The 24224-nt window shown below is 33.2% G+C and overlaps 1 protein-coding gene across 1 annotated transcript in view; it reads right to left on the reverse strand.

Annotated features, from left to right (window-relative positions):
* Positions 1-24224, reverse strand: part of LOC134722215 (pyruvate dehydrogenase phosphatase regulatory subunit, mitochondrial-like) — a 56138-nt gene that overhangs the window by 24650 nt on the left and 7264 nt on the right. The window contains exons 5-9 of the mRNA XM_063585826.1: positions 22912-22993; positions 22198-22279; positions 19149-19270; positions 16725-16839; positions 12749-12901 (exon numbers count right to left, since the gene is read on the reverse strand). Coding sequence (XP_063441896.1) covers positions 12749-12901; positions 16725-16839; positions 19149-19270; positions 22198-22279; positions 22912-22993 — 554 coding nt within the window. The remainder of the gene's footprint in view (positions 1-12748; positions 12902-16724; positions 16840-19148; positions 19271-22197; positions 22280-22911; positions 22994-24224) is intronic.

Raw genomic sequence — 24224 nt, forward strand, 5'->3', positions numbered from 1 at the left:
GTGGAAGGTTTTCATTGTGATATAGGTTTTATACATTGTGGAAGGTTTTCATTGTGATATAGGTTTTATACAGTGTGGAAGGTTTTCATTGTGGTATAGGTTTTATACATTGTGGAAGGTTTTCATTGTGGTATAGGTTTTATACATTGTGGAAGGTTTTCATTGTGATATAGGTTTTATACATTGTGGAAGGTTTTATACATTGTGGAAGGTTTTATACATTGTGGAAGGTTTTCATTGTGATATAGGTTTTATACATTGTGGAAGGTTTTCATTATGATATAGGTTTTATACATTGTGGAAGGTTTTCATTGTGATATAGGTTTTATACATTGTGGAAGGTTTTCATTGTGATATAGGTTTTATACATTGTGGAAGGTTTTCATTGTGGTATAGGTTTTATACATTGTGGAAGGTTTTATACATTGTGGAAGGTTTTATACATTGTGGAAGGTTTTCATTGTGATATAGGTTTTATACATTGTGGAAGGTTTCCATTGTGATATAGGTTTTATACATTGTGGAAGGTTTTCATTGTGATATAGGTTTTATACATTGTGGAAGGTTTTCATTGTGATATAGGTTTTATACATTGTGGAAGGTTTTCATTGTGGTATAGGTTTTATACATTGTGGAAGGTTTCCATTGTGGTATAGGTTTTATACATTGTGGAAGGTTTTCATTGTGATATAGGTTTTATACATTGTGGAAGGTTTTCATTGTGATATAGGTTTTATACATTGTGGAAGGTTTTCATTGTGATATAGGTTTTATACATTGTGGAAGGTTTTCATTGTGATTTAGGTTTTATACATTGTGGAAGGTTTTCATTGTGATATAGGTTTTATACATTGTGGAAGGTTTTCATTGTGATATAGGTTTTATACATTGTGGAAGGTTTTCATTGTGATATAGGTTTTATACATTGTGGAAGGTTTTCATTGTGATATAGGTTTTATACATTGTGGAAGGTTTTCATTGTGGTATAGGTTTTATACATTGTGGAAGGTTTTATACATTGTGGAAGGTTTTCATTGTGATATAGGTTTTATACATTGTGGAAGGTTTTCATTGTGATATAGGTTTTATACATTGTGGAAGGTTTTCATTGTGGTATAGGTTTTATACATTGTGGAAGGTTTTCATTGTGATATAGGTTTTATACATTGTGGAAGGTTTTCATTGTGGTATAGGTTTTATACATTGTGGAAGGTTTTCATTGTGATATAGGTTTTATACATTGTGGGAGGTTTTCATTGTGATATAGGTTTTATACATTGTGGAAGGTTTTCATTGTGATATAGGTTTTATACATTGTGGAAGGTTTTCATTGTGATATAGGTTTTATACATTGTGGAAGGTTTTCATTGTGGTATAGGTTTTATACATTGTGGAAGGTTTTATACATTGTGGAAGGTTTTCATTGTGATATAGGTTTTATACATTGTGGAAGGTTTTCATTGTGGTATAGGTTTTATACATTGTGGAAGGTTTTCATTGTGGTATAGGTTTTATACATTGTGGAAGGTTTTCATTGTGATATAGGTTTTATACATTGTGGAAGGTTTTCATTGTGGTATAGGTTTTATACATTGTGGAAGGTTTTCATTGTGATATAGGTTTTATACATTGTGGAAGGTTTTCATGGTGGTATAGGTTTTATACATTGTGGAAGGTTTTCATTGTGGTATAGGTTTTATACATTGTGGAAGGTTTTCATTGTGATATAGGTTTTATACATTGTGGAAGGTTTTCATGGTGGTATAGGTTTTATACATTGTGGAAGGTTTTCATTGTGGTATAGGTTTTATACATTGTGGAAGGTTTTCATTGTGATATAGGTTTTATACATTGTGGAAGGTTTTCATGGTGGTATAGGTTTTATACATTGTGGAAGGTTTTCATTGTGATATAGGTTTTATACATTGTGGAAGGTTTTCATTGTGATATAGGTTTTATACATTGTGGAAGGTTTTCATTGTGATATAGGTTTTATACATTGTGGAAGGTTTTCATTGTGGTATAGGTTTTATACATTGTGGAAGGTTTTCATTGTGGTATAGGTTTTATACATTGTGGAAGGTTTTCATTGTGATATAGGTTTTATACATTGTGGAAGGTTTTCATTGTGGTATAGGTTTTATACATTGTGGAAGGTTTTCATTGTGGTATAGGTTTTATACATTGTGGAAGGTTTTCATGGTGGTATAGGTTTTATACATTGTGGAAGGTTTTCATTGTGGTATAGGTTTTATACATTGTGGAAGGTTTTCATTGTGATTTAGGTTTTATACATTGTGGGAGGTTTTCATTGTGATATAGGTTTTATACATTGTGGGAGGTTTTCATTGTGATATAGGTTTTATACATTGTGGAAGGTTTTCATTGTGATATAGGTTTTATACATTGTGGAAGGTTTTCATTGTGGTATAGGTTTTATACATTGTGGAAGGTTTTCATTGTGGTATAGGTTTTATACATTGTGGAAGGTTTTCATTGTGATATAGGTTTTATACATTGTGGAAGGTTTTCATTGTGGTATAGGTTTTATACATTGTGGAAGGTTTTCATTGTGGTATAGGTTTTATACATTGTGGAAGGTTTTCATGGTGGTATAGGTTTTATACATTGTGGAAGGTTTTCATTGTGGTATAGGTTTTATACATTGTGGAAGGTTTTCATTGTGATATAGGTTTTATACATTGTGGAAGGTTTTCATTGTGGTATAGGTTTTATACATTGTGGAAGGTTTTCATGGTGGTATAGGTTTTATACATTGTGGAAGGTTTTCATTGTGGTATAGGTTTTATACATTGTGGAAGGTTTTCATTGTGGTATAGGTTTTATACATTGTGGAAGGTTTTCATGGTGGTATAGGTTTTATACATTGTGGAAGGTTTCCATTGTGATATAGGTTTTATACATTGTGGAAGGTTTTCATTGTGATATAGGTTTTATACATTGTGGAAGGTTTTCATTGTGATATAGGTTTTATACATTGTGGAAGGTTTTCATTGTGATATAGGTTTTATACATTGTGGAAGGTTTTCATTGTGATATAGGTTTTATACATTGTGGAAGGTTTTCATTGTGATATAGGTTTTATACATTGTGGAAGGTTTTCATTGTGATATAGGTTTTATACATTGTGGAAGGTTTTCATTGTGATATAGGTTTTATACATTGTGGAAGGTTTTCATTGTGATTTAGGTTTTATACATTGTGGAAGGTTTTCATTGTGATATAGGTTTTATACATTGTGGAAGGTTTTCATTGTGGTATAGGTTTTATACATTGTGGAAGGTTTTCATTGTGATATAGGTTTTATACATTGTGGGAGGTTTTCATTGTGGTATAGGTTTTATACATTGTGGAAGGTTTCCATTGTGGTATAGGTTTTATACATTGTGGAAGGTTTTCATTGTGATATAGGTTTTATACATTGTGGAAGGTTTTCATTGTGGTATAGGTTTTATACATTGTGGAAGGTTTTCATTGTGATATAGGTTTTATACATTGTGGAAGGTTTCCATTGTGGTATAGGTTTTATACATTGTGGAAGGTTTTCATTGTGATATAGGTTTTATACATTGTGGAAGGTTTTCATTGTGATATAGGTTTTATACATTGTGGAAGGTTTTCATTGTGGTATAGGTTTTATACATTGTGGAAGGTTTTCATTGTGGTATAGGTTTTATACATTGTGGAAGGTTTTCATTGTGATATAGGTTTTATACATTGTGGAAGGTTTTCATTGTGGTATAGGTTTTATACATTGTGGAAGGTTTTCATTGTGATATAGGTTTTATACATTGTGGAAGGTTTCCATTGTGATATAGGTTTTATACATTGTGGAAGGTTTTCATTGTGATATAGGTTTTATACATTGTGGAAGGTTTTCATTGTGATATAGGTTTTATACATTGTGGAAGGTTTTCATTGTGATATAGGTTTTATACATTGTGGAAGGTTTTCATTGTGATATAGGTTTTATACATTGTGGAAGGTTTCCATTGTGGTATAGGTTTTATACATTGTGGAAGGTTTCCATTGTGGTATAGGTTTTATACATTGTGGAAGGTTTCCATTGTGATATAGGTTTTATACATTGTGGAAGGTTTTCATTGTGGTATAGGTTTTATACATTGTGGAAGGTTTTCATGGTGGTATAGGTTTTATACATTGTGGAAGGTTTTCATTGTGGTATAGGTTTTATACATTGTGGAAGGTTTTCATTGTGATATAGGTTTTATACATTGTGGAAGGTTTTCATTGTGATATAGGTTTTATACATTGTGGTATAGGTTTTATACATTGTGGAAGGTTTTATACATTGTGGAAGGTTTTCATTGTGATATAGGTTTTATACATTGTGGAAGGTTTTCATTGTGGTATAGGTTTTATACATTGTGGAAGGTTTTCATTGTGGTATAGGTTTTATACATTGTGGAAGGTTTTCATTGTGATATAGGTTTTATACATTGTGGAAGGTTTTCATTGTGGTATAGGTTTTATACATTGTGGAAGGTTTTCATTGTGATTTAGGTTTTATACATTGTGGAAGGTTTTCATTGTGATATAGGTTTTATACATTGTGGAAGGTTTTCATTGTGATATAGGTTTTATACATTGTGGAAGGTTTTCATTGTGATTTAGGTTTTATACATTGTGGAAGGTTTCCATTGTGATATAGGTTTTATACATTGTGGAAGGTTTTCATTGTGATATAGGTTTTATACATTGTGGAAGGTTTTCATTGTGGTATAGGTTTTATACATTGTGGAAGGTTTTCATTGTGGTATAGGTTTTATACATTGTGGAAGGTTTTCATTGTGATATAGGTTTTATACATTGTGGAAGGTTTTCATTGTGGTATAGGTTTTATACATTGTGGAAGGTTTTCATTGTGATTTAGGTTTTATACATTGTGGGAGGTTTTCATTGTGATATAGGTTTTATACATTGTGGGAGGTTTTCATTGTGATATAGGTTTTATACATTGTGGAAGGTTTTCATTGTGATATAGGTTTTATACATTGTGGAAGGTTTTCATTGTGGTATAGGTTTTATACATTGTGGAAGGTTTTCATTGTGATATAGGTTTTATACATTGTGGAAGGTTTTCATTGTGGTATAGGTTTTATACATTGTGGGAGGTTTTCATTGTGATATAGGTTTTATACATTGTGGAAGGTTTTCATTGTGATATAGGTTTTATACATTGTGGAAGGTTTTCATTGTGATATAGGTTTTATACATTGTGGAAGGTTTTCATTGTGGTATAGGTTTTATACATTGTGGAAGGTTTTCATTGTGGTATAGGTTTTATACATTGTGGAAGGTTTTCATTGTGATATAGGTTTCATACATTGTGGAAGGTTTTCATTGTGATATAGGTTTTATACATTGTGGAAGGTTTTCATTGTGATATAGGTTTTATACATTGTGGAAGGTTTTCATTGTGGTATAAGTTTATACATTGTGGAAGGTTTTCATTGTGATATAGATTTTATACATTGTGGAAGGTTTTCATTGTGGTATAGGTTTTATACATTGTGGAAGGTTTTCATTGTGATATAGGTTTTATACATTGTGGAAGGTTTTCATGGTGGTATAGGTTTATACATTGTGGAAGGTTTTCATTGTGATATAGGTTTCATACATTGTGGAAGGTTTTCATTGTGATATAGGTTTTATACATTGTGGAAGGTTTTCATTGTGATATAGGTTTTATACATTGTGGTATAGGTTTTATACATTGTGGAAGGTTTTATACATTGTGGAAGGTTTTCATTGTGATATAGGTTTTATACATTGTGGAAGGTTTTCATTGTGGTATAGGTTTTATACATTGTGGAAGGTTTTCATTGTGGTATAGGTTTTATACATTGTGGAAGGTTTTCATTGTGATATAGGTTTTATACATTGTGGAAGGTTTTCATTGTGGTATAGGTTTTATACATTGTGGAAGGTTTTCATTGTGATTTAGGTTTTATACATTGTGGAAGGTTTTCATTGTGATATAGGTTTTATACATTGTGGAAGGTTTTCATTGTGATATAGGTTTTATACATTGTGGAAGGTTTTCATTGTGATTTAGGTTTTATACATTGTGGAAGGTTTCCATTGTGATATAGGTTTTATACATTGTGGAAGGTTTTCATTGTGATATAGGTTTTATACATTGTGGAAGGTTTTCATTGTGGTATAGGTTTTATACATTGTGGAAGGTTTTCATTGTGGTATAGGTTTTATACATTGTGGAAGGTTTTCATTGTGATATAGGTTTTATACATTGTGGAAGGTTTTCATTGTGGTATAGGTTTTATACATTGTGGAAGGTTTTCATTGTGATTTAGGTTTTATACATTGTGGGAGGTTTTCATTGTGATATAGGTTTTATACATTGTGGGAGGTTTTCATTGTGATATAGGTTTTATACATTGTGGAAGGTTTTCATTGTGATATAGGTTTTATACATTGTGGAAGGTTTTCATTGTGGTATAGGTTTTATACATTGTGGAAGGTTTTCATTGTGATATAGGTTTTATACATTGTGGAAGGTTTTCATTGTGGTATAGGTTTTATACATTGTGGGAGGTTTTCATTGTGATATAGGTTTTATACATTGTGGAAGGTTTTCATTGTGATATAGGTTTTATACATTGTGGAAGGTTTTCATTGTGATATAGGTTTTATACATTGTGGAAGGTTTTCATTGTGGTATAGGTTTTATACATTGTGGAAGGTTTTCATTGTGGTATAGGTTTTATACATTGTGGAAGGTTTTCATTGTGATATAGGTTTCATACATTGTGGAAGGTTTTCATTGTGATATAGGTTTTATACATTGTGGAAGGTTTTCATTGTGATATAGGTTTTATACATTGTGGAAGGTTTTCATTGTGGTATAAGTTTATACATTGTGGAAGGTTTTCATTGTGATATAGATTTTATACATTGTGGAAGGTTTTCATTGTGGTATAGGTTTTATACATTGTGGAAGGTTTTCATTGTGATATAGGTTTTATACATTGTGGAAGGTTTTCATGGTGGTATAGGTTTATACATTGTGGAAGGTTTTCATTGTGATATAGATTTTATACATTGTGGAAGGTTTTCATTGTGGTATAGGTTTTATACATTGTGGAAGGTTTTCATTGTGATATAGGTTTTATACATTGTGGAAGGTTTTATACATTGTGGAAGGTTTTATACATTGTGGAAGGTTTTCATTGTGATATAGGTTTTATACATTGTGGAAGGTTTTCATTATGATATAGGTTTTATACATTGTGGAAGGTTTTCATTGTGATATAGGTTTTATACATTGTGGAAGGTTTTCATTGTGATATAGGTTTTATACATTGTGGAAGGTTTTCATTGTGGTATAGGTTTTATACATTGTGGAAGGTTTTCATTGTGGTATAGGTTTTATACATTGTGGAAGGTTTTCATTGTGGTATAGGTTTTATACATTGTGGTATAGGTTTTATACATTGTGGTATAGGTTTTATACATTGTGGAAGGTTTTCATTGTGGTATAGGTTTATACATTGTGGAAGGTTTTCATTGTGATATAGATTTTATACATTGTGGAAGGTTTTCATTGTGGTATAGGTTTTATACATTGTGGAAGGTTTTCATTGTGATATAGGTTTTATACATTGTGGAAGGTTTTATACATTGTGGAAGGTTTTATACATTGTGGAAGGTTTTCATTGTGATATAGGTTTTATACATTGTGGAAGGTTTTCATTATGATATAGGTTTTATACATTGTGGAAGGTTTTCATTGTGATATAGGTTTTATACATTGTGGAAGGTTTTCATTGTGATATAGGTTTTATACATTGTGGAAGGTTTTCATTGTGATATAGGTTTTATACATTGTGGAAGGTTTTCATTGTGATATAGGTTTTATACATTGTGGAAGGTTTTCATTGTGGTATAGGTTTTATACATTGTGGAAGGTTTTCATTGTGGTATAGGTTTTATACATTGTGGAAGGTTTTCATTGTGGTATAGGTTTTATACATTGTGGAAGGTTTTCATTGTGGTATAGGTTTTATACATTGTGGAAGGTTTTCATTGTGATATAGGTTTTATACATTGTGGAAGGTTTTCATTGTGATATAGGTTTTATACATTGTGGAAGGTTTTCATTGTGGTATAGGTTTTATACATTGTGGAAGGTTTTCATTGTGGTATAGGTTTTATACATTGTGGAAGGTTTTCATTGTGGTATAGGTTTTATACATTGTGGAAGGTTTTCATTGTGATATAGGTTTTATTTGGCAAAACCTTTTCAACTTTTGATCTTCAGTGCTGTACAATTTTGTATTTTTTTCACTTTCTATCTTTTATATCTGGGCGTCACTGGTGAGTCTCGTGTGGACTAGACGCGTTTTTGGCGTATTGAATTTTAAACCTGATGCTTTTTGTTATCTATTAATCATGCTTTTCTTTGTCTAATATGTTCTGCTTTTTATTTGTATTGTAGTCCAGTAATATTTTGTTTTCATTTCAATGTTATATTTAACTGTGCCATTAAAGTGCGAGGTTTGGCATGCCATAAAACCAGGTTCAACCCACCACTTTTATTCCCCTTTAAAAGTGTCCTGTACCAAGTCAGGAAGATGGCCATTGTGATAATATTGTTCGTTTCTGTGTGTGTGTTGCATTTTAACATTGAGTCGTTTGTGTTTTCTCTTATTTTTGAGATAAGACGTGGCACGGTACTTGTCTATCCCTAATTCATATATTTGGTTTTGATGTTATATTTGTTATTCTCGTGGTGTTTTGTCTGTTGCTTGGTCCGTTTCGGTGTTGTGTCGTTGTTCTCCTCTTATATTTAATGCGTTTCCTCGGTTTTAGTTTGTTACCCCGATTTTGTTTTTTGTCCATGGATTCAGACATGGGGTAATTGAAATATGTAATTGTAATTGACTGTAATTAATTACAATTTATCATGTAATTGAATGTAATGTGTAATTGAGCATTTTTTCAATTACATGTAATTGAATGTAATTAATTACATAGCCAAAATTGCCTGTAATTGACAATTACTTTTCAATTACAAGTCAATTACATTTGAAATTTTGGATCAAAAGATTAAATCTTGTGTTTTCTCAAAAAATTATTAAAAGCAATAATCTTAACAAATGTTGTAAGCTGACTAAGAAAAGCCTTCACAGTATACTTTCTGTATTAACACAACCATGGTAGATTCTTCATTTTGTATTGAATGATAAAAAAAATGTAGACACATGCCATAATTTTAAAAGAAACCACTAGGAAGTCACTGTCTTGACCTTAATTAGTAGATTTAGATAGATATTTTAAGACATTGATTTAACATAATTAACTTTATTCAAGGACTTAAATAACCAATAAATATAACCTCTGGCTATTTGTTTTATTACAAACTATATAATGACTGTTTTTATAACAGTTATGTTAAACAGATATAAGGCTAATTAGAGAGAGATAAATATACCCCTAGGGCCTATAGGTACATGTTTAAATTCTTGAAGGGATAATGCATATGACAAAATCTCACTTGCAAAATTTGTTCACTATATATATGAATGTTGAAAGAAAACATTTTATCAGATTTAAAAATGAGCTCCAAGAGTGTACTGGAACATTTTACTGTTCCTGATGACTTCCAAAATGGAAATACTTTCAAAGGAAAATGTATGCATTGTGGCACCCTCATTAGTGGAAGTTATAAAGTTACATCCAACTTTGTTACACATATGAAGGTAATACTATATAAGAATTTTAAAAATTAATAAATTCATAATGCTTCTTTTTCATTTCTAACCAGATTTCATTTATCTTATATCCTCTAATAGCTTACATTTAAATTTGGAAAATATTTTGTTTATTAAATTAATTAGTTGTGATTAAAACTAAAGTTTATTTTTGTTTTAAGAAGTCAGATTTCTAAATCACTTATTTAAGATAAATAATTTGAATAAGCTGGGATAAAAATGAAAATCATTTCAAAAAATAAAAAATAGTGCTCTTTTTTTGTATCATTTACAATGATTTACAATCAAATAAATTTAAATAAATGTAAAATTTCAATAGGTAAATTAAAACAATTTAATATTTTCAAGATTTTAAATAAGGCCTTTTGTAATTTTCAGAGAAAACACAGAGATTTGTACATTCTGCATTCTGAGAATAAAGAAATTCAACCAACATTGACACAATGCATAAAAAAAAGTGTAAAATATTCACCGTCTGATCCAAAACAGTTAGAAATGACAAATGCTCTTATAATGTTCATAGCTGGGGATCTTTTACCACTCTCTATTGTCGAAAGTGAAGAATTTAAAAACTTGATGGAAAAAGCTGACACTAAGTATCAAGTGCCTAGCAGAAAGCATTTATCTTCGAAACTTCTACATGAAAAATCGGTTGAAATAAAAAATAACCTTGTAAATACTCTTAAAAGAGCTGAAAGTGTGTGTTTAACCATTGATCTCTGGTCTAGTAGACAAATGAGAGGATTTTTGGGAATCCCAGGCCACTTTATTTTGGACTGGGCTATGAAGTCTGTCATGATATGCTGTAAACGATTCAAAGGTAGACACACAGCAGAATCCATCAGGAGTGAATATGAAGAAGTTGTTACTTCATTTGAAATAGGTTTTAAAATTGCTGCAATAGTCAGTGACAATGCTAGTAATATGGTCAAAGCATTTTCAATTCCTGGCTTTGATGACTTTAAGGTAGATCATGAGAGTTCTGATGAGGAAATTGATGATGTAGACAAAGAAATTGAAGATGACCAGTCTGATGATTTACATTTATCCGACTGCTTACCCAAACATTCAAGATGCTTTGCACACACCTTACAATTGGTTGTTAAGGATGGCCTGAAAGATTGTTCACCCCACCTTAAAACTGTTATTACAAAGGCATCAAATATTGTCAGTTTTGTTAGGAAATCTATTATTGCTTCAGAAATCCTTGAAGATTATAAAAGATTGCAAGCTGCTAATGCTACAAGATGGAATTCACAACTGCATATGATTTGCTCAGTTGAACAAAGCTACAGTCCTTGTCCAAGGTGAAAAAACTGTAACTGCTAGCTTGCCAATTCCTGTATATACTAGTTGAACACTGTCTAATTGTTATAACTATAGAGCAATGTATAATACTTATGTACATATCATAGAATAAATGCATGTTTTCAATGTTTTATCTTAATTTTCCTTTCAAATGTAATTGAAGTAATTAATTACATTTGCCAAGTAATTGGAATGTAATTAATTACATTGGTAAAAAAAGTCAAATGTAATGTGTAATTTAATTGAAGATTTTGTAATTGTAATTGAATGTAATTAATTACATTGGTAAAAAAAGTCAAATGTAATGTGTAATTTAATTGAAGATTTTGTAATTGTAATTGAATGTAATTAATTACTGTGAAAGTACTTTAATTCGTGGGTATCAATTTTCGTGGTTTGAGCAATATTTACATGTTCGTGGGTTTTTGAATTCGTGGATTTTTAGTTTAAAAAAAATAAAATTAAAACCTATAAAAAACGAATGTACAAACAGTCTGGATTGAAGAAAATTGCAAAGTAAACATTGACCCGTGTAAATCGGAGTGATAACACTAATCAATCCATGGTAAAGTGATCAACAGATTAAAGGTGTTAATTAGGCCATAAACATGTCACCCAAAGAAAACAGTAACATAAACAAATGCTATAAACTTATCATGAATTGTCAAATAATTCTTATCAAAATCAAGCCCAGCATGAAATTATTATTTCCTATATGTATGAGAACTAGGAGGATAAAAAATGAACACTTTATCATACTAGCATATCAAGTCCGGAAATCTGACTTTCATAGATCAAAATTTTTTTTTATTAGAATTTAAAGATCCAAAGTTGTACAGTTTATGTTATTAAAGATTAAATGGGTATAATCCTGCATGGGGTTCTATTCTGTGACTACTATTATTCTCAGATTGGCGTTATTCAATATATTCTCTAGATCATATTGATCAGTAGTCGAACCTACCGATGGGGATCTTTCCATGTCTTGATTTGGACAATGGTTGTTTTGTTTCGTTGGACGCTTAAATTCGTGGATAAAGTCATCCACGAAAACCACGAAAATTGGTACCCCACGAATAAAAGTACTTTCACAGTACTTTCAAATGTAATTGACCCCATGTCTGCATGGATTTATGAGTTTTGAAAAGCGGTATACTACTGTTGCCTTTATTTATACATTGTGGAAGGTTTTCATTGTGATATAGGTTTTATACATTGTGGAAGGTTTTCATTGTGATATAGGTTTTATACATTGTGGAAGGTTTTCATTGACCTTAAGGAGCTGACTTTTACATGATTTGGTCTCTAGTGAAGAATCATACCAGCTCTGAGTTTCATATCAATACTCAAAGACCTATTGTTAAAATTGGTTCAACTGGGATTATGAACAGTTTACTCATTTAGAGGCCCCAGGATGTTATAGATTACTTTAATCACATACATTTCCTTAAAATGGGTAAACATTTTAAGGGTGTTTAGCCATGTTATATTATGTAGTTTAAATAAGATTTGTTATGTTAAGATGTCTTCATTATTTCTTTAGATTTATATGTCATACCTGTGTACAATGTGATGGACCAAAACTTCTATATATTTGGAAAGCAATTAGCATTGATTAAAAACAATCATTTTAAGTGTAATAAATGTAGATGTATATTTACGAAAGTGATCCCAATCTTCAGGCAGTAACTGGAACTCAAATTTGTCTGGAATATTTGTATGGAAAACTGGCTTAGCTACAGGTTCAAAACCTCCTGCCATTACACCCCCACTCCATTCCCGATAGTAGATTAGTCCATCATAATCTCTAATCACTGAAAAACAAAATCATAGATCAAACTCTCCTGCCATTACACCCCCACTCCACTCTCAATAGTAGATTAGTCCATCATAATCTCTTATCACTGAAAAACAAAATCATAGATCAAACTCTCCTGCCATTACACCCCCACTCCACTCTCAATAGTAGATTAGTCCATCATAATCTCTTATCACTGAAAAACAAAATCATAGATCAAAACCTCCTGCCATTACACCCCCACTCCATTCCCGATAGTAGATTAGTCCATCATAATCTTTAATCACTGAAAAACAAAATCATAGATCAAACTCTCCTGCCATTACACCCCCACTCCACTCTCAATAGTAGATTAGTCCATCATAATCTCTTATCACTGAAAAACAAAATCATAGATCAAACTCTCCTGCCATTACACCCCCACTCCACTCTCAATAGTAGATTAGTCCATCATAATCTCTTATCACTGAAAAACAAAATCATAGATCAAACTCTCCTGCCATTACACCCCCACTCCACTCTCAATAGTAGATTAGTCCATCATAATCTCTTATCACTGAAAAACAAAATCATAGATCAAACTCTCCTGCCATTACACCCCACTCCACTCTCAATAGTAGATTAGTCCATCATAATCTCTTATCACTGAAAAACAAAATCATAGATCAAACTCTCCTGCCATTACACCCCCACTCCACTCTCAATAGTAGATTAGTCCATCATAATCTCTTATCACTGAAAAACAAAATCATAGATCAAACTCTCCTGCCATTACACCCCACTCCACTCTCAATAGTAGATTAGTCCATCATAATCTCTCTCACTGAAAAATAAAATCATGGATCAAACTCTCCTGCCATTACACCCCCACTCCACTCTCAATAGTAGATTAGTCCATCATAATTTCTTGCACTGAAATAAAACATAATCATGGATCAAACTTTCCTGCCTTTACACCCCTACTCCACTCATAATGGTAGATTAGTCCATCATAATCTCTCTCACTGAAAAACAAAATCATAGATCAAACTCTCCTGCCATTACACCCCCACTCCACTCTCAATAGTAGATTAGTCCATCATAATCTCTTATCACTGAAAAACAAAATCATAGATCAAACTCTCCTGCCATTACACCCCCACTCCACTCTCAATAGTAGATTAGTCCATCATAATCTCTCTCACTGAAAAATAAAATCATGGATCAAACTCTCCTGCCATTACACCCCCACTCCATTCCAGATAGTAGATTAGTCCATCATAATTTCTTGCACTGAAATAAAACAAAATCATGGATCAAACTTTCCTGCCTTTACACCCCTACTCCACTCATAATGGTAGATTAGTCCATCATAATCTCTCTCACTGAAAAACAAAATCATAGATCAAACTCTCCTGCCATTACACCCCCACTCCACTCTCAATAGTAGATTAGTCCATCATAATCTCTCTCACTGAAAAGCAAAATCATAGATCAAACTCTCCTGCCATTACACCCCCACTCCACTCTCAATAGTAGATTAGTCCATCATAATTTCTTGCACTGAAATAAAACAAAATCATGGATCAAACTTTCCTGCCTTTACACCCCTACTCGACTCATAATGGTAGATAAGTCCATCATAATCTCTCTCACTGAAAAACAAAATCATAGATCAAACTCTCCTGCCATTACACCCCCACTCCACTCTCAATAGTAGATTAGTCCATCATAATTTCTTGCACTGAAATAAAACAAAATCATGGATCAAACTTTCCTGCCTTTACACCCCTACTCCACTCTCCATAGTAGATTAGTCCATCATAATCTCTCTCACTGAAAAACAAAATCATAGATCAAACTCTCCTGCCTTTACACCCCTACTCCACTCATCATAGTAGATTAGTCCATCATAATCTCTCTCACTGAAATAAAACATAATCATCGATCAAACTTTCCTGCCTTTACACCCCTACTCCACTCCCCATAGTAGATTAGTCCATCATAATCTCTCTCACTGAAATAAAACATAATCATGGATCAAACTTTCCTGCCTTTACACCCCTACTCCACTCCCCATAGTAGATTAGTCCAGGACTCCATAATAATCTCTAAGTTCAGAAACAAACAAAATCATGAATCAAACTCTCCTGCCAATACACCCCCACTCTACTCCCGATAGTAGATTAGTCCATCATAATCTCTCTCACTGAAATAAAACATAATCATGGATCAAACTTTCCTGCCTTTAAACCCCTACTCCACTCCCCATAGTAGATTAGTCCAGGACTCCATAATAATCTCTAAGTTCAGAAACAAACAAAATCATGAATCAAACTCTCCTGCCAATACACCCCCACTCTACTCCCGATAGTAGATTAGTCCATCATAATCTCTCTCACTGAAATAAAACATAATCATGGATCAAACTTTCCTGCCTTTACACCCCTACTCCACTCTCCATAGTAGATTAGTCCAGGACTCCATAATAATCTCTAATTTCAGAAACAAACAAAATCATGAATCAAACTCTCCTGCCAATACACCCCCACTCTACTCCCGATAGTAGATTAGTCCATCATAATCTCTCTCACTGAAATAAAACCTAATCATGGATCAAACTTTCCTGCCTTTACACCCCTACTCCACTCCCCATAGTAGATTAGTCCAGGACTCCATAATAATCTCTAATTTCAGAAACAAACAAAATCATGGATCAAACTCTCCTGCGATAACAACCTCAATCGACTCTTAATTTAAGAACTAAAAGCTTTTTTAAATTGTAAATCTATTGGAGTACAAATACGTTATTGAATGTATTTTACCTAGTAAGGTAGCTATAGAGTCCACTCCTGTCAGACTACATAATATTTTACCTGCTAGCTGGTAAGGTAGAGTCCACTCCTGTCAGACTACATAATATTTTACCTGGTACCTGGTAAGGTAGAGTCCACTCCTGTCAGACTACATAATATTTTACCTGCTAGCTGGTAAGGTAGAGTCCACTCCTGTCAGACTACATAATATTTTACCTGGTACCTGGTAAGGTAGAGTCCACTCCTGTCAGACTACATAATATTTTACCTGCTAGCTGGTAAGGTAGAGTCCACTCCTGTCAGACTACATAATATTTTACCTGGTAGCTGGTAAGGTAGAGTCCACTCCTGTCAGACTACATAATATTTTACCTGCTAGCTGGTAAGGTAGAGTCCACTCCTGTCAGACTACATAATATTTTACCTGGTACCTGGTAAGGTAGAGTCCACTCCTGTCAGACTACATAATATTTTACCTGGTAGCTGGTAAGGTAGAGTCCACTCCTGTCAGACTACATAATATTTTACCTGCTAGCTGGTAAGGTAGAGTCCACTCCTGTCAGACTACATAATATTTTACCTGGTAAGGTAGAGTCCACTCCTGTCAGACTACATAATATTTTACCTGCTACCTGGTAAGGTAGAGTCCACTCCTGTCAGACTACATAATATTTTACCTGGTAGCTGGTAAGGTAGAGTCCACTCCTGTCAGACTACATAATATTTTACCTGGTAAGGTAGAGTCCACTCCTGTCAGACTACATAATATTTTACCTGGTAAGGTAGAGTCCACTCCTGTCAGAATACATAATATTTTACCTGGTAAGGTAGAGTCCACTCCTGTCAGAATACATAATATTTTACCTGGTAAGGTAGAGTCCACTCCTGTCAGACTACATAATATTTTACCTGGTAAGGTAGAGTCCACTCCTGTCAGAATACATAATATTTTACCTGGTAAGGTAGAGTCCACTCCTGTCAGAATACATAATATTTTACCTGGTAAGGTAGAGTCCACTCCTGTCAGAATACATAATATATTACCTGGTAAGGAAGAATCCACTCCTGGCACATCCTTTGTTACAATGTAGAAATGTTCTGTAGCATGTAATGGTACTTGGACTCTGGGTTGTGACTTCTTTCCTATCTGTCTACTCCACTGATAAAGAGACAAGAACAATGACAATAAGAAACAACTTAAAAGAAGAATGTGTCCATTAAACACACATGCCCTGGCTTGATAATATGCAAAATTCAATGAACTTATTCAAACCTGTTGACCTTTTGGATTAAGGAACATTTGCATGTTCGTGGAAATTTGATTTTGTGGTTTTGAAAAAGTCTGCATACGAGCAGAAAATTTGACATTTGTTGAACATTTAATTTAGCGGTTCACCTTTACCAAGAAATCCACAAAAATTGGTATTAAACGAAACTAGAGGCTCCAAAGAGCCTGTGTCGCTCACCTTGGTCTATGTGAATATTAAACAAAGGAAGCAGATGGATTCATGACAAAATTGTGTTTTGGTGATGGTGATGTGTTTGTAAATCTTACTTTACTAGTCTTGCTGCTTACATTTATCTCTATCTATAATGAACTTGGCCCAGTAGTTTCAGTGGAAAATGTTAATAAAAATTTACAAATTTTATGAAAATTGTTAAAAAATGACTATAAAGGACAATAACTCCTTAGGGGGTCAATTGACAATTTCGGTCATGTTGACTTATTTGTAAATCTTACTTTGCTGAACATAATTGCTGTTTACAGTTTATCTCTATCTATAATAAAATTTAAGATAATAACCAAAAACAGCAAAATTTCCTTAAAATTACCGATTCAGGGGCAGCAACCAAACAATGGGTTGTCAGATTCATCTGAAAATTATAGGGCAGATAGATCTTGATCTGATTAATAATTTTACCCCGTGTTGGATTTGCTCTAAATGCTTTGGTTTTTGAGTTATAAGCCAAAAACTGCATTTTCCCCCTATGTTCTATTTTTAGCTGTGGCGGCCATCTTGATTTGATAGTCGGGTCACCGGACACATTTTTAAAACAAGATACCCCAAAGATGATGATTGCCAAGTCTGGATTAATTTGGCCCAGTAGTTTCAGAGGAGAAGATTTTTGTAAAAGATAACTAAGATTTATGAAAAATGGTTAAAAATTGACTATAAAGGGCAATAACTCCTAAACGGGTCAACTGACCATTTCAGTCATGTTGACTTATTTGTAAATCCTACTTTACTAAACATTATTGCTGTTTACAGTTTATCTCTATCTATAATATTATTCAAGATAATAACCAAAAACTGCAAAATTGCCACAAAATTACCAATTCAGGGGCAGCAACCCAACAACAGGTTGACCAATTCATCTGAAAATTTCAGGGCAGATAGATCTTGACCTGATAAACATTTTTACCCCATGTCAGATTTCCTCTAAATGCTTTGGTTTTTGAGTTATAAGCCAAAAACTGCAGTTTACCCCTATGTTCTATTTTTAGCCGTGGCAGCCATCTTGGTTGGTTGACCAGGTCACGCCACACATTTTTTAAACTAGATACCCCAATGATGATTGTGGCCAAGTTTGGTTCAATTTGGCCCAGCAGTTTCAGAGGAGAAGATTTTTGTAAAAGATAACTAAGATTTACGAAAAATGGTTAAAAATTGACTATAAAGGGCAATAACTCCTAAACGGGTCAACTGACCATTTCGGTCATGTTGACTTATTTGTAAATCCTACTTTACTAAACATTATTGCTGTTTACAGTTTATCTCTATCTATAATAATATTCAAGATAATAACCAAAAACTGCAAAATTTCGACAAAATTACCAATTCAGGGGCAGCAACCCAACAACAGGTTGACCGATTCATCTAAAAATTTCAGGGCAGATAGATCTTGACCTAATAAACATTTTTACCCCATGTCAGATTTCCTCTAAATGCTTTGGTTTTTGAGTTATAAGCCAAAAACTGCATTTTACCCCTATGTTCTATTTTTAGCCGTGGCAGCCATCTTGGTTGGTTGACCGGGTCACACCACACATTTTTTAAACTAGATACCCCAATGATGATTGTGGCCAAGTTTGGTTCAATTTGGCCCAGCAGTTTCAGAGGAGAAGATTTTTGTAAAAGTTAACAACGACGACGGACGACGGACGACAGACGACAGACGACGGACGACGGACGACGACGGACGCCGGACGCAAAGTGATGGGAAAAGCTCACTTGGCCCTTCAGGCCAGGTGAGCTAAAAAATGAATGTACAGCAATAATTGATCAAACTAAGCCTTGAATTTGATTATTTTTTCATTGTTGAGTAAAACAATTGTAAGATATATAAAAAAGAAGATGTGGTATGATTGCCAATGAGACAACTCTCAACAAGAGACCAAAATGACACAGAAATTAACAATTACAGGTCATTGTACGGCCTTCAACAATGAGCAAAGCCCATACCTACCAAACCTCCACAGTTAACAAAGTATTCACAGTTAATTGTTCCCAGGCTTGTCTGTACAGCATGAACATGGCCATTGTGAGTTAGAATCTTTTCAACTTGTACTCCTTCAAACATCTTCACTCCTGAAGTAAACAGGAAATATCTTATATATTGAACAAAAAATGTCTTTCAAAACAATAGAAATAATTCACAAAGTGGAATATATTATGGGTTTATTCCAAAATCTTTTCTAAAATTTTACTTTTAACAAGAGCACACATGCTGAAATGTCTCGCTGTTTTACTGGCCATTTATTTTATGTTGAAAGTCTTAAACATTAAATATAACTGTTTAACTACATTTATCACATATTTTGTACTGATATGTACGTTTTTGCATGGCCAATAATAGCCGGAAGTCAAGGTTGGTTATCAGCCCTCTGGGCCGATATCGATATCAGCCCTCGAAATCCATATCAAGCCCCCGAGTTTAACTTCCGGTAAACTGTCAATCAAAGACTATTTGTAAACAAAGTTGAACACAATGAAAAGAAATTTAGAAAGTTACGAATCTGCTGTAGAAGAAAAAAGTAGAAATCAACAGTGAAAATCACAAAAGTTCCCGTAAAATTTTGACGTCATAAAGAATTTATAAAATATATGACGCCACACTGGAATGAGTAGCGATATAGGATTCTTCTTAAGGGGGCTCCTGGGTATAAATGATTTTTTTTTCCTCATATAGGATTTCGCTATATTTTTTCATAAATGAACTTTATCATATACAAATGTACTTAAAAGAAAAATGAAACAAAAAAATGGGGTCACCGTTCATTTAAGCTAAAATCTGCCTCTGGAAGAAGCATACATTTTTGTTAATGTCCTTTTTTTCTGTTGAACTAATAGGAGAAAAAGAGGAAATATCGAAATAAAAAAATAACCTGATATAAGAAATCGCTTAATTTTTACAATTATTTAGTTTATGTACAGCTTATTTGAAAACAATAATAAAAAAATATAGGTCACCATTGAGTTAAAAAAGATATTTCAAATTAAAGGCCAAAAAAATGGCATTTTTGCACCAAAGGGAGATAATTTGGAGCTTTTTCAATTTTTAAAGTCATCTGGGGCCAAACCAAATCAATTTTTTGGGTTGTTTTTTTAACCATATCATAAAGTAACAACTGATAGTGTAATAAATAAAGTTTGTAATGAAAACATTAAGGTTTAATTTTTTGCTAAAATTTTTGTACCCACGAGCCACCTTAAGCATTTTTTAACATTTGTAATGTAACATTTTAAAGTCGTTTAGTATTTGCAATTCTTAGAATTAATATATTTATTGTTAATCATTTCTGAAACTTTTCACAAAATGTTGTTTACCTACTGTGATTGTGATACGATATTTTTTAAACTCACAGTGACACATTTTTTATTTTATTTTCGTTAAACATCTTTTTGATTTTTGATGAAATATCAAACATAATTTGGTGTAAGCTATTTGTTTTCTCTTGCTTAAAAATATGTGATAAATAGATTATTACATGTCATTTTTCATATGGTCCTGGTATCAGCCCACGACCCATATCAAGCCCTCGGGCTAAAGCCAAGGTCAAGGTCAGATGACACCTGCCAGTTGGACATGTACACCTTACAGTCCTTCCATACACTGAATATGCTAGACCTATTGCTTATAGTATCTGAGATATGGACTTGACCACGAAAACTTAACCTTGTTCACTGATCCATGAAATGAGGTCGAGGTCAAGTGAAAACTGTCTGAAAGGCATGAGGACCTTGCAAGGTACCCACATACCAAATATAGTTATCCAATTACTTATAATAAGAGAGAAATTAACATAACAAAAAATCTTAACTTTTTTTTCAAGTAGTCACTGAACCATGAAAATGAGGTCAAGGACACTGGACATGTGACTGACCGAAAGTTTGTAATATGAGGCATCTATATTCAAAGTATGAAGCATCCAGGTCTTCTACCTTCTAAAATATAAAGCTTTTAAGAAGTGAGCTAACACAGACGCTGCCACTGCCGCCGGATCACTATCCCTATGTCAAGCTTTCTGCAACGAAAGTTGCAGGCTCGACAAAAATCAACATTGACCAATGAACCATGAAAATGAGGTCAATGTCAAATGTTACCTACCCGAAAGACATGTACATCTTTAAATCATTCCATACACCAAATATAGTTGAACTACTGCTTATAATATTTGAAAAACTGACCAAAACACAAAACTTAAAATTAACAAATAAGCATTCACTAAACCATGAAAACGATGTCAAGGACAATGGATATATGACAGACTTAAACTTAAAAAACATAATGTATACAAGGTATGAAGCATCCAGGTCTTTACCTTTTTTGTACCATGTTGGGAGGAACTTTGTAGATAATACAGATTTTGTAGATTACCTCTGTCTTTGGCTAGTCTGACATAAGTTGTACAATTTTTATGGTGGGAGATTGTCCTATGTTAGGAGGAACTTTGTAGATAATAAATTACCTAGATGTCTTTGGCTAGTCTAACATAAGTCGTACATTTTCTATAGTGGTGGGTTGTCCTATGTTAGGAGGATCTTTGAAGATAAAAGATTACCTCTGTCTTTGACTAGTTTTACATAAGTTGTACATTTGTTATGGTGGTGGGTTGTCCTATGTAAGGAGGAACTTTGTCAGTGAAAGATTACCTCTGTCTTTGGCTAGTTTTACATAAGTTGTACATTTTTTATGGTGGTGGGTTGTCCTATGTTAGGAGGAACTTTGTAGATAAAAGATTACCTCTGTCTTTGACTAGTTTTACATAAGTCGTACATTTGTTATGGTGGGAGGTTGTCCTATGTTAGGAGGAACTTTATCAGTGAAAGATTATCTCTGTCTTTGTTTAGTCTAACATAAGTCGTACAATTTTTATGGTGGGAGGTTCTCCTATGTTGGGAGGAATTTTATCAGTGATAGATTACCTCTGTCTTTGGCTAGTCTGACATAAGTTACATTACATATGGTGGGAGGTTGTCCCATGTTAGGAGGATCTTTATAGATTATAGATTACCTCTGTCTTTGGCTAGTCTGACATAAGTTGATGCTAAGTCTGAGGGAGCTACTACTCCGTCTGATGGAACATATAAGGCTGCCTAAAAAATAAATCATATAACATAACGATAATGAAACTTGAATTGAATAAAACTCACAGAACCAAAAGATTGAAAAACCCAACATTTTTGAGGGTCAGAAAGTCTAATATTTCACAAAAACATGTCTCCTCACTGGCTAATTATCTGTAAAACTTAGACAACTGACATTACCATAAAAACCTAACTAGTTTCTCAGTTATAATTCCAAAACATTGATGATAACTGTTAAATCAAGTCTTACTTTTATATTTGAATGTTACAGTATGTATTTATTTCTGATGCAGCATCTGAGACGCCTCGGATAAAAATGGACCTTTTGCAAATGCATAACAATACATCTGTTATCTTATCTCAGGTTGAAACAATATCAAGGTAAGTTTGTAACTGTTTGAAAATTGTGTTGTTATCAGAACCCTAGAAGTAGATCAAAATTCATCTGTCATTTCCTATCTAAATGTTTTAAAATCAATTAAAGACTCAAACATGTAAATGTATATGTGATCTTGCATAAGGTCGATTTCTATCGAAAGCAAGTCATTTGTTATTTTACATCAATATAACCTACATCCCCTGATACGACCTCTAACATACAATAAATCAATTCAAACATAGCTCTTTTAAAACCTTTATACCTGAATATCTTCTGTTTTAAGAACAGGTGCTAATCTTTGTACTTCTTCTGGTCCAATAAAATGGGCTTCAATACCAGTAGCACTAAAAAAGAAAATGTTAATATTAGCACTTTTAAAAATATATACATATTATGATGAAAGATTGCTATAAGAATGATTACAACCATTTTTGGCCGAAATTCTAGAACTTAGAATAAAGAAGATTACACATGCAAAATCATGACATATTTAAAATAAAAATGTGTATTTTTTTTATATTTTCACTGTTAACAGTTTGATACAGATTTGATCTTAAATTATTTTTTTTACAAAAAATTTGCATACAAGTTATTTCTCACCTAGTTGATTAAAAAATAACAAAAATGTGTCCATAGTACATGGATGCCCCAACTCGCACTATCATTTTCCATGTTCAGTGGATTGTGAAAATGGGGTAAAAACTTTAATTTGGCATTTAAATTAGAAAGATCATAATATAGGGAACATGTGTACTAAGTTTCAAGTTGATTGGACTTCAAAATCTATCTTGACCAAAAACTTTCATAGCCAGAACTTCACACTATCATTTTCTTTGTTCAGTGAACATGAAATCGGAGTCAGTGTCCCTAATTAACAGTTTTTAACATTAACAACTACAGCATGTCAGTGCCCCATATTGACAGGTTAACTTGAACAACTACAGCATGTCTGTGGCCCTAATTAACAGGTTTACTTGCACAACTAGAGCATGCCAGTGCCCCTAATTTAGAGGTAAACACACACCTACAGCATGTCAGTGCCCCGAATTTACAGGTAAACTTACACACCTACAGCATGTCAGTGTCCCTAATTGACAGGTTAAGTTACACAGCTACAGCATGTCAGTGCCCCTAATTGACAGGTTTACTTGCACAGCTACAGCATGTCAGTGGCCCTAATTGACAGGTTTACTTACACACCTACAGCAAGTCAGTGCCCCTAATTGACAGGTTTACTTACACACCTACAACAGGTCATTGTCCCTAATTGACAGGTTTACTTACACACCTACAACAGGTCATTGTCCCTAATTGACAGGTTTACTTACACACCTACAACAGGTCATTGTCCCTAATTGACAGGTTTACTTACACAGTTACAGCTTGTCAGTGCCCCTAATTGACAGGTTTACTTACACACCTACAACAGGTCATTGTCCCTAATTGACAGGTTTACTTTCACACCTACAGCATGTCAGTGCCCCTAATTGACAGGTTTACTTACACAGCTACAGCATGTCAGTGCCCTTTATTGACAGGTTTACTTACACAGCTACAGCCAGCCAGTGTCCCTAA

The sequence above is a fragment of the Mytilus trossulus genome, chromosome 6 (assembly GCF_036588685.1).
Source record: "Mytilus trossulus isolate FHL-02 chromosome 6, PNRI_Mtr1.1.1.hap1, whole genome shotgun sequence".
In the NCBI taxonomy this organism is placed as follows: domain Eukaryota; kingdom Metazoa; phylum Mollusca; class Bivalvia; order Mytilida; family Mytilidae; genus Mytilus; species Mytilus trossulus.